This window comes from Augochlora pura, chromosome 2 (genome assembly GCF_028453695.1).
Source record: "Augochlora pura isolate Apur16 chromosome 2, APUR_v2.2.1, whole genome shotgun sequence".
NCBI classification, from domain to species: Eukaryota; Metazoa; Arthropoda; class Insecta; order Hymenoptera; family Halictidae; genus Augochlora; species Augochlora pura.
The window spans coordinates 13,793,846-13,806,119 of NC_135773.1; the positions used below are offsets into that span (position 1 = coordinate 13,793,846).

At 30.1% G+C, this 12,274-nt stretch overlaps 2 protein-coding genes across 5 annotated transcripts; one reads left to right on the top strand and one right to left on the bottom strand.

Moving 5' to 3' along the window:
• Positions 1-203: 203 nt before the first annotated feature.
• Sra-1 (Cytoplasmic FMR1-interacting protein Sra-1) lies at positions 204-8,214 on the bottom strand. Of its 4 annotated transcripts, none has more exons than XR_013494994.1 (20): positions 7,972-8,213; positions 7,542-7,769; positions 7,269-7,448; positions 7,009-7,190; positions 6,415-6,939; positions 6,139-6,343; positions 5,855-6,069; positions 5,624-5,754; positions 5,375-5,545; positions 5,090-5,172; positions 4,820-4,888; positions 4,133-4,206; positions 3,653-4,058; positions 3,182-3,381; positions 2,582-3,111; positions 2,428-2,522; positions 2,104-2,342; positions 1,870-2,017; positions 600-1,785; positions 204-523 (listed from the first exon to the last, which is right to left on the bottom strand). XR_013494994.1 is itself a non-coding variant. In XM_078193046.1 (20 exons), exons 2-19 carry the CDS (start codon positions 7,749-7,751, stop codon positions 1,570-1,572), a joined length of 3,879 nt encoding a protein of 1,292 aa, XP_078049172.1. In that variant the 5' UTR covers positions 7,752-7,769; positions 7,972-8,214; the 3' UTR covers positions 204-523; positions 1,557-1,569. The 4 variants fall into 4 exon arrangements, 3 of the variants coding, with proteins under 3 accessions (XP_078049172.1, XP_078049161.1, XP_078049183.1); XM_078193046.1 differs by having other exon boundaries at positions 1,557-1,785; positions 7,972-8,214; XM_078193035.1 differs by having other exon boundaries at positions 204-1,785; positions 7,542-7,757; positions 7,972-8,214.
• A 1,707-nt stretch (positions 8,215-9,921) lies between these two features.
• Nsmase (neutral sphingomyelinase) lies at positions 9,922-12,162 on the top strand. Its single transcript, XM_078190329.1, has 6 exons — positions 9,922-10,061; positions 10,184-10,357; positions 10,654-10,837; positions 10,910-11,236; positions 11,309-11,414; positions 11,534-12,162. The coding sequence occupies exons 1-6, from the start codon at positions 10,018-10,020 to the stop codon at positions 11,890-11,892; spliced, it is 1,194 nt and encodes a 397-aa protein (XP_078046455.1). The 5' UTR covers positions 9,922-10,017; the 3' UTR covers positions 11,893-12,162.
• The last annotated feature ends 112 nt before the right edge of the window (positions 12,163-12,274 follow it).

Here is a 12,274-nt window from a genome sequence, read left to right on the forward strand (position 1 = left end):
ATTTTGACGAACAGTTTGGAAGTTTTCTCACTAAGTAGATTGGCGCTGTACGGAGATAAAAAAATTTGATTCTGCTACAAGAAGCGCCATAAGTTCATCAGTGGGGGTAAACTTAAATTGTTTTTAATTTAAAAAAATAGAACACTTCTAGAGATATGCGATGATATACAAATTTTGGGTCAAGAATATATTTCAGCAACGGGTTAGGTTCTCTTATGTCTCTATTGAAATCCTTTTCACAAAAAATGTTGCAACATATTTTGATATACAATTTTATTTCTATGATAGCTTAATTGTCATACACTTATATTGAAGGTTGAACACTGTATTATCTGTATTTAAAGAGGACAATAAAATTACGTATAAATATAAATATTCTAAAAAATTACATATGAAAATTGTACAAGATCCTTTCTCTAAACTTTCATTATTATCATTTTATAATACAATTGTAGTAGGTGTACAGTATGTCTTGACACTCGCCTGCAGTGGTAGTATACAATGGAAAGATACAAATTCGAGCCTGTAATATTAGTACGCAATATATAAAAACAATAAATTAATCTTTTCTTATTTAATTAAATTAGTATATCGCATACCTGAAGCATGGCAGAGTAAACTACAAAAAGATAAGGAATAAAGGAATTCAAAACTTAAAGTTGTATAGTTCTGTGTATCTTTCTAAAAATATTATAAAGTACACGCTTTGGAACGTTGATTTGAAACCACTCATTGTACAATTCGTAATTTACAACACGATACTTATTATACATTTTTTTACTTTTTAGATAGCGATAAAAGTTTATTCGATATTGACTAAAGAATACTATAAAAATGATTCTCTAAATAATAGCAAAAATTCCCTTTATATTTGCTATTGTGATTACATGTATTTAATACACTTTGTAATTTATACTCAATCAGTAAAATGAACTTATAAAAATAAGAATTCAGTAAGATATAAACAAATTGTAAGAATTCATGATATATTATGAAATTTAAATTATTTTTGCTAATATAAATTAGAATAAATAATACTGATATTATATAACAATTAATAAAATCTGTAATTTAGTACAAAATTGGATAATTCTAATTTTGAAGACTTTTTGAAATCTTCAAATAAATTTGTATATTGTTACATGAAAAATGGTTAATAATGAAAGTACTATCGTACATTAATAATATATATAAATATTCTTATTGATTAATTACTAATATGCTAAATATTACTAACATATTTATATAGTAATACACCACATACAACTTAGCAGAATATTGTATGTCTCAAAAGAATACACTGGACTTCAAATGTTGTAAAAGCAAAAAAGATTTAAGTTATTTTAGCAAAATAACTTGTTTTAATAAATATTACTGCTTTAATATCATATATGCTAAAAATATGCAATGCAATATATTAATTGCTCATTATTTACTTTTAAAAAATCTTAAATAAATATCTCAAATTATTATTACAGTACGTTATTACTCGTAAACACGAGCTGCATACAAATTTGAACTCAGCCTTAATTATGTTGTATTATAAATATGCTTGCCTGAAAAGTTATTTCATTGATGATTCATTTGACGTAAATATTCTGGCGTATGATAGTGTTGCTGCTGTGCATGAGCAAGCGAGGGATGAATGGGCGACGGAAAGCATCGAACATGTTCAACGCTTGAAGCATCACTATCTCCACTCTTCAAATACTTATTTAATACAGCAAATATTTGCGAATTTAATACTTGAAATCTTCTGATTCTGTCCACCATTCTCTTCAAATGCTATGCAACATAATAAATACAATTTATCATAATGTACTGAAAAATATTATATTTAACTAAATACTTATACAGAAGAACACTTACGATTCCTTTAACATTTTCGTCTTTTCCGTCTACCCGTTGTACTCTTAGAATATGATAACAGAAATCAAGAGCCTCGAAACGTCTTTGTTGGCCAAGTAATACTATCATAGCACATCCAGCCCAATGTAAACCTTCTCCGAATAGTTCCCTGTAATGGTAGCCACATTGCATAGTTGTTTCTATTGCTTTAATAATAAATTCTATTGTATTATTACACATAAGTATGCTACTAACTCAACAGTAAATTCTGTTTCTCCGACGGGAATACAATACACGAATTGTAACGCACTCCATAATCTATGAAATTCTGTGCATTCATCAACGTTCATTACTCCATTTGCTGGAGGAGGGCCAACCCATATAGGATCATCTAAGAAACTACGCAATCTACTAAGTACCACTTCGAATATTGACAAACCACAGCAAAGTCGCTCTCGTGTCAGTAAATCTCCTTCTCTGGCAATCATTGCTTGCTGTAACAATAATATACACGCAACCATGATATAATTAGGTGCAATTATATCTTACACATTGCTATGTACATTTTTGATGATTTACCTTAGCTGTACCTAGATTATCTACGTTTGGAACGATCTGCAAGGCTGCATATTTTGCTTCAAGTCGTTTCTGCTTAGTTTCCGGTTTTTCACCCTCTGAAAATATAATCGTTAGAATATTTGTTTGTATGTCATTCTCAAATTTAAAATCGTACCTTTACAGTAAGGCCTAGGCAATATATTTTGAAACGGTGCTGCATGTAACAAATCGCAAACTTCTTCTTGTGACAAGGCTTGTTCCATTAAAAGACAAAACAGAATTGTGTTGCCAAACTCTCGGAAATTATGAAAGAGTTCGGTTTTTGCATCAGGATATTGTACAATATCGTTCAACTGAGCATGATAATACCCCAAGACACCTGGAGATCCATAATCATATCTGGGAAGTTTACAAACTTTTGGCATTGCTTCCATCAGGGTCTTAGTGAATTGATGTAAGCTTCCTTGAATCAAAGACTTCACAATTTTTAGAAGCTCTTCCATTACTACTGCTATTCCTTGATATCCAAGAAGCTTGCACATTGTTCGAAAATGTTGCGGTCCGACAAATCCTGAATATTGTCCGTATTGTGTGCTGTACGCTAAATTTAATTGTTTACTGCCCCAAAGATAATGATGCGACATTTGTGGTGGTTTATCTCGATGAACTGGCTGTACAAATTGAAGTCCTCGACATTTTACAAATCTGTTAAATGTATTTCAAGTATGAGACTCAATTTCAGTATTTTACTGTAAGGTTAATAATAATATTGTACCTGTTTGTTGCTGCATTATAACAATAATTTGGCAAAAAATCATAATTTAATTCCCAAAACACATGAAGCGTGATTCGCCCATATGGAGCTAATACATTATGATTGGCTTCTCTAAACATTGCATCATATTCATCCAGCGCAAGCCATTTACTTAAAAGTTTATGTGTAAGACGATTAACTTGTAGAAGTCCTTCCAATTCCTAAAGCATGCAAAATTTTACAATTATATATACATTGTGAGTTACCTAGGGTTTTCATGTAAAATATGTCTACTATTTTTAATTTTTACTGTACAACACTCCAGCCAATTTTTTTTCTAAAATTAATTACTGTTTGGAAAAACATTTCTTACACCTTTTTCTTGTATCATCAAAAACACCAGAGATATTTTAGCTAAAAACCTTAGGTGACTCGCCCTGTGTATTTTATTTGAATTTAAAATTAAAAGAGTAAATTATTCATGTAACTTACTACCACTCCTGTAATATCACCAGATTCGAATTTACTAATTGCCAAATCCAATGATTTCTGCATGTCCGCGTTAATACGCTGGGTAATCAATTTATTCAAGTCGATGCTTCTTCCCAATAGTTGTACGTGTCTTTGTTTCAATAGCGTTTCATATCTATTGGCACGAGGATATGGAAGTAAATATGCTCCAAGAGCAACACACTCTACTCGGAATCTTTTATCCAGCAATATACTTGCGGCTAATTGCTTGTAATGAGCAAAAATTTGTTCACTAAGCTTGAAAACGAATTGATCAAAGCATAAGTTTACTTCAGCTTCTACTTCGTCGTAAAGGAATTGTTTACGGAATATTGTCAGTGCATACAATGCACTATCATTATACAAATCCAGTGGATACAGAACATATCTAAAGGTATAATGTTATTATATATATATGATATATTTATAAACATACATAGATAAAATATTAAGTAAACTTACTCCATCATTGATGGCTCTTTGCTTCGCAATATATGATCAGTTAATATCCATGGCATAGACATCTCAATAGGGAACTGAAACACGTGTCAATAAACTATGAAACTGTTAAGAATTAACATTGACATTAGTGCAGAACATTACGAGATTCTACTAATTACAAACCCCAAGTGTTAATAAAATAAGTAGACGAACTAGTTGTACATACGCAAAAGTACAACATTAAAACTATTATGTACTTCAAGAATACTACCATTACATAAATATACATTGATTTCATCACTTAATGCATGCTACATATAAAATAATAAGCTGAAATCACATTAATAATTGAATGTGCAATCCAACCGATTTCATCTTCTTTTTCCATTGCGTAATGTGCTTGTGTTAAATAAACGTGCAAATATTTCGTAACATATTTCTCGAAATTTGTCTTAAAAGCTATTACAAAATACAGACACAAGTATGTACATAAACTATTGACAACATTAACTTTAAACTAATTCCACACTCTGAAATTATTATTATTTAAATGTCAAAAATACAGAGAACAGATCTATACAAAATGCAACCTGCAACATGGACAAATGCAGTAATAATAAAACCAGTAAACCATATCAATGGTTATATACTGCAATAAGTTACAAGCGTAAGCAACGTTCCTACAATCACTCGTATCTAACAGAGTACCTGGATACGTTTCTCCATGGTGATCAAGTCGCTGCACTCTTCATTATGCTGGTGACGTACTTGGCATTTCTAGTCATGAAATCAAGCACACAAAACGCTATTTTTGATAGTATTTTTTATGTAGTAATACAAGACATAAATTACTTATATGTTTATCAAAAACATATTAAGATAAACAAAATAAGGACATCAATCGACATTTTTCACTTAAAATATGTTTTGCATATCTTCGCGCATAGAGTAAAAAATACAGAAGGATTTTTAAATTACCTGTATCTTTCGCCCCATGGTCATTTCTAGATAAAACTCTCTGTACCATAATTGAGACAAATCACAACAATCTTGCAATGATTCTAAAAAGAAAGGAAAAGAATATATTAATAAAATATAATATCGTAATTAAAATTTATAATCATACTACACTATAATTAATTGTAATATCCAATTATAGATACAAGTGAATATTTAAATCTACAGCATATACAAATGAAAGAAAAGAAATTCCTCATAATTATAATTTTTAATCTATAATAAATTATAGTTAATTCCACTTGCCACTAAAATTCAAAAGATAGCTCCAATAAAAACTAGTTTTATGAAATTGATCGATTTGCACAAGATATTGGCCATCAATATCTTTTCTTAGAGTACGTTTCCCACCACTCTTGTCAGCAATTAGTGACTCTAACATAGTACGAACCATATAAAGCTGAGTTGACGAAGGTCCTTAAAAGAAACATTTATAAAAAAGATTAAAGCTCCACAACGTTATAAAGGTAAATTAACTTTAAATAATTGCCTTACCAACATTCCTACGTGGTACTTTAATACCAAAACCGTTGTCAGGGTCTTTTTTCCCCTTTAAAGCAGGATCACCTAATGGCTCTACTCCAAAATGCCAATCAGCGCAAGTTTCTCTTACAGATACGATTATACTAAAAGAAAACAATGAACAATTTAATTAATGGATGTACTGTATATAATTATTCAACATAAAAGGCACTTTCATGACAAAGGTATCAATATTATACATACCTTCGGATAAGATCTTTTTTATTTTTAATAGCTTTACGAAGTGGTTCTCGTAAAATAAGTTGTACAAAATCTTGTAACTCCGCATATATATTTCTACGTATCGCATCAATGAAAACGGTTTCTATACGTGCCATTAATACTTGCAATCCCTTAATCATTGCAATCACTTCTATTAGAGCAAACTTTTCTTCGTCTGTGTAATTGTAACGTGTAGCCTATCGAAAAAGATACATCAATATACAACATGCTGTCGACATTTATAATTAATTTAAAATATATTTTACTCTTTCATATTCTTCTGCTTCCTGTGGACATTCCTTATTCATGTGGTGATCAGTAGGATGAAGAAGCTTCCAACTGTAAAGTTCTGTCACTACACTTGTCCACTGTGAAAGTAACTGTAGTCCACGTAAAGCTAACTCAGCAGTTTCTCTATTTTCGATGTCACTGCCAAATTCTTTGTAAGTGGTAGTTACTTCGTTACTGTATCTGTATCAAAATTTTTTAATAATTACGGTTTTTTGCAAGTATTACATAGATACATCAAAATATATTGTTACCTTGCTAATTCGCTAATATATTTTACGTGGTCTTCTCTGATCTGTGGCAAATGTACCATAAGATCTGCTTGTGGGCTTATACTATTTGATGAAGAAGATAATGGCCATCTCGAAGCATCAAAGTGTTTGGAACGTTTAATGTAATTAAAAGGTGCAATTTGCATGTCACCAAATAGTGGTACAACTTCCAAATTTTTAAAAATTCTATCAATTCGATCTAATTTTAATTTTTTCTTTTGATCTAATTTATTGATATTGCACAAATCGCTATCCATTAAAAATAGCCCAAATCCCATCACCTTTACCAACATGTGTTTTTCATTTGGAGTCAAATACATCTTAGTCTCAAACATATGGACACATATGTTGACTACATCTGCAAGCAGCTCTTCATATCCAGCAATTTTTTCTAAGTTTTCTTTAACCGTATCACGAATTTTATTTTGTGTAGCTAAAAACATTGATAAGTTCTGTGACTCCTGTAATGTTTGGGAATCAGACATAACTTTAAGAAATTGAGCAGCTCTGAAATAAAAGAACACAATCAAACAAATAGACCTTCGATAGATAGTAATTTAGAATGATGAAAATTACCTTCTATAAGTAGAATAATCATTTTTCACACTAGATTTCATGTTTTTCAATTCATCCAAAACTGCAAACATATTAATGAACTTTCCTAACGTAAGCAAATACGCTTCAGAAACAAAGTCTTTCCTTTTTTCATGATGGCATAAACGTTTTACTTCTCCAGAAAACCTTTCAATTGCTTTTCTCTAGAAAATAGTACATTATTAAGATTATATGTACACAGAAATCTATATAAGAAAAAGAGAAAGATGTCAAATACTTACTTGAAAATACATAAAATTAAGTAACTTATTTACTTCTGGTGCTAATACCTCTACAGTCTTTTCATAAATTTCTACTCTGTTTGGTTGTTCATTTGATTTTGGTTGCGGAATTGCACGAGAGCAGCATCTCCATGTATACAACATAACAGCATGTTTCAACCCTTCCTCTAATAATTCATTCTTTAAAATAAATATGTTTATTAGCATATTAGTCTCTCATTCATCATTTATTATAAATATCATTCGTTACATCAAATTATTTTTTAGTCTTACCAAGCTTGCATGAACTGTAGCTTCTTCAATGTATTTAGCGATTCCCGTAACAAAACCATTTCTATCTTCAAAATTAGTATCAAAATTGGCTTGATATACTACAGAACACGGTTGTGCCTCAATGCATGGCTGTTCATCTGGTAATGTGAATTCATCGAGCACATCAACATTAGATAACGCATCACCTAAAGTTACTTTATCAGTAGTCATTTCAGTCTAAAAATAAACCTACATAAAAACAAACAGTTATTTATTTGTTAACAAATACAACTAAGTAAAATATTTATTTACGTTACACTGACATTTTAAGATCATTAACCTAATTATATTTTCACAAGCGTGAAATTTGTATGTAGATGCGAGTAATTGTGCATGAGTGATTGCTGATAAAAAGTATTATAGAATAATTATGGTTCGTAATGTTACTTACCTCTAAAGAGGTTACAGTACCTAGTAACTTAAGTGTACTCAAAACTTATACCGTTCTACAGGAAAATGAAATATTTTAAGAAATCCACAATATAATTAACACATTTTGACACAATGTCGAACTGTGCTACAAATCTATGGAATTGAAAACCTAATACAATTTAATACTCCACCCACCCAGTAGAAAACATAAGATGATTATCCTATCAACAACACTCAACCCTGCACACACAGTATCATATAACTACACACACTTATGTACAATGTAAATGTATGTATAATAATATCTTGGGCTTTGCACGACTTTTCTATTTCCCTTAACCTTTGCAAGCAACCCCGCCTTTTTACTGCTCATCCAATCCACAATGAATCCTATCATATCACTGAATTCGCAGCTAATCAGAGCAAAACAATTTCTGTTCCTGTTCTCGCTAACGGAGCACGCTGCGGCTACAGAGCTTTGAAAACTTGAGGTACATATTGCATACTACTATACTGCAATGACTTATTTGAATATGCACTCTATGTACATGACACTACATATCTGCATATGTATTTCTCATTCTGCTTAATTCCCACGTCCTTCATTAAACAATTTCTATCTACATACATACATAAATAAGATTGCTTGCATATATATATATGTATATACTACTTGCTGATAACTAATGTAATTAATAATTTAAGCACTATTCGTCATTAAAAACATTTTTTAAGTTTTTGAAAAGTAGATTATTAGAAGAATATTAATATAATTCAATTAGTTTTTATTATAAAATTAAGACTTTCGTAGTTGATTAGCAACTTTTAGTTAGCACCCGTTTTGATCATCAATACATGTTTATGGATGTATTATATCTCAACCTCCAATATAATTTTCTTATATATGATTTTATTTATTTATTGCTATTTATTTTAATTTAGTATAGGAAAGATTTCTTAAACAAAGTATACGTAATAGTACAGTAATGGGTCTACTCCGGCACATCTTCAGGCCACAGCTTTAATCATTAACGTGGGGCGGTATAGAAATTTCTTTGCTGTAATTGGCTGTCGATTTACTGTTAAGATAGGATTTACAGTAGTAGGGTCTATTACTGTAATAAAATCATAGAAGGTTTATTATAAATTGAATAACTCATTATTATGAAAACAATAACAATTGACTAAATATATACAAATAGCAATAACTTATTCAGCACGACATCAGCACAGCCATACGTGAAATGAGTTACACGGTAACCAATTTAGCTTAGCTTGCCTGAGACTCGCGACAACAATTTCCAGCAAATTTGCAAACGATGCTAAATGCACATTGAAATATGTTTCAAATGGATGTGTGTGTGTAAGCAATGTTTCGACACTCGAGCAAAATAAATTTTGCAATGCTTTAAACATCATTTTGTATGTTTGACGTTATTAATTATTTCCATTTTACAGCAAATTTAGAGCAGATACAGAGCAGGTTTATACCAGATTTAATGTAGACTTATATTAAATATAGAGCAGGTTTAAACCAGAGTCTAAAGCAGGTTTAGTTCTATCTCTCTCAACCATTTGCCGTCCTGTTTTTAAAATAACTGTGTGGAGTTGTATACGCAGTGAGATGATGGTGATAAAAAAGTTCTTAAATTGGAAGAAAAAAAAACTCTTGAATTCTATAATATAACAAACTTTTATGTATACACAACATTACATACATAACGCTTGTTTATTATTTGTTACAGTAATACCTCAAGTTTTGCAGGACATTCCGGCCGCAGCACGTTCCGTTAGCGAGAAGAAGAGTAGAAAAATGCTTTGCTCTGATTGATTGATAATTTAATGCTAAGACAGGATTCACTGCGGATTGGGTACACAGTAAAATGTAATACACTCAAATCGAAGACAAGAACAGAAATACGTACTTATGATCAAAGTTTCCCTTCTAATCTAGAATGTTGTACTCTACTTTATGCTTAGTATTCAGTAAATGTACATACATGTCAACATATGTCAATTTAACACCATCCCCAATTGCTTTAATACTGTTTAACATTCGTGGAAGATGCCAGACAAAGTAGTTATAAAAATTTTAACTTTAAATTGTTGGTGAGTAATTATGTTGTAATAATTTGTATTCAGATTTCATTAACGTAGTATTTTACATATTTTTCCCTGTTTTAATTTCTTTCGCTTTGTTTCATTAATTTTTAATATTTTACCCATGACAGGGGAATACCATACATTTCTAAGGATAGAACAAACCGTATGCAAGCAATTGCTGACAAATTAGCTAGTGAGGATTATGGTATTATTTGTTTACAAGAAGTCTGGTCTCCGAATGATTTTAAAATGATTAAAGCGAAAACACAAGAGCAACTGCCATATTCGCATTATTTTTATAGGTAATTATCAGTTTGTTTTTATCAGTATGTTATAAATAACGTTTTTATATAACATAATACTAACGAACTTGAAGTATGTGCAATACAGACTCAATTATCCAAACATTTATTTTAATCATTCTACTATTTAGATGCATTATCTAGTAGAGAACTCGAATGAGATTTTTAGATAATAGAATGTTTTGGTATCAGGATATTTCAAAATTAACTTTCAAATAAGAGAGTATCTATTGTATTTGCGCTAAGTTGTGATATTAATTGTAGTTTTATTAAATAATTTTCAATTACACATCTAGTGGTGTTCTTGGATCAGGAATTTGTATCTTATCAAAATATCGCATTGAAGATGTAATGTTTCATAAATGGCCTTTAAATGGATATGTTCACAAGATACACCACGGAGATTGGTTTGGAGGAAAGGGTGTTGGACTTTGCAGACTCAAAATTCATGATATGAATGTTAATGTTTATACTGCGCATGTAAGAATAGTTACTAAAACTATTGCACTTGTGTGCTTTTTAAAAGTAAATTCAATGCGTTTAATGTTTTAGTTGCATGCAGAATATTGTAAGCATAATGATGAGTACCTTGCACATAGAGTTTTACAAGCATTTGATACTGCCCAGTTTATAAAAATGACTTGTGATGGAGCTGACTTTGTAATATTGGGAGGCGACCTCAATACAGAACCACAAGATTTAGCTTATAAAATCATTTGTGGTGTTGCTGGTTTAATTGACACTTGCTCAAATATTTCAAATAAATTAGGAACCAATGAGTGTGCCAATAACAGTTATACTAGTTCTAAAGTTGCAAGACTACTCCCCGATGGAAAGCGTATAGATTATATTTTGTATTTAAGCTCAAAGTTATACAAAGTATGTTAAATTTTTGCATTGCATTTGAGTTCTTATTATAGTTCAGCATTATCAACAATATATTATTTATAGGTAGAGGTACAAGACTTTCAACATCCTTTCTTAGTACGAGTACCTCACAAAGATTTTAGTTACTCTGATCATGAAGCTGTTATGGCTGCCTTGAGTGTTAGTCCTGGTAAGATAATAATAACTTAATATAATAAGTTTAGTAAGATAATAAGTTTAGTGTAGATAATAAGTTTAGTAATATATTAAGCTCCTTATATAAATATTTAATGATAAATTAATATTCAGGTCCGTCAAGTCAGTCTCAACAAACGAATGCTGACATTGCAGAAATATTGAAGACCGCTATAAATATATGTAAAACTTCGTTAAGGATTGTTCGTCGCCAACGTATTTGGTACTTAATATTAGCTAGTATACTAATAGTTCCAATCGTTTGGTCTATGGGACTTGATTGTAGTATTGCATCTGTACCTGTGAGCATTGGACTTAATGTAATACGTGCTTTTCTAACTGCAATATTATGTTATTCTTTGTTCATGAGTACTATATGGAATAGTGTAGAAACAAACTCTCTAAAAGAAGGGTATTTAGAAATGGAAATTTATCTGAAAAATTTAATTCAATTTGGTAACATCAAGAGGTAAAGTTAATTTATTTTATACTAAAACTCTAAGTTTTAGTAATTGATAAAGAACCTTTCTATCTTGCATAACGAAGTGCAACTTAGTAATATATTTTTGTTCAATAATTTTTTCCTATACAACAGAAATATTTAATATATAAAATATAACATTTCTCAAAAATTTTGTTATCTAATTATCTTAATTACTCATACTTAGTAAATTTCTTTTAATTCTATTAATTTTCTATAAATATTAATATAAATCGTCACAAAAAATACAAACATACTTTGTGAACTAACTGTTATTATATAAAATTTGTATGCCATTAAGTTTTTTATTAAAAATTCAGTTTATATTTGGTATTTATTTATTTCATATCACATTCTTATATTATATAATATAT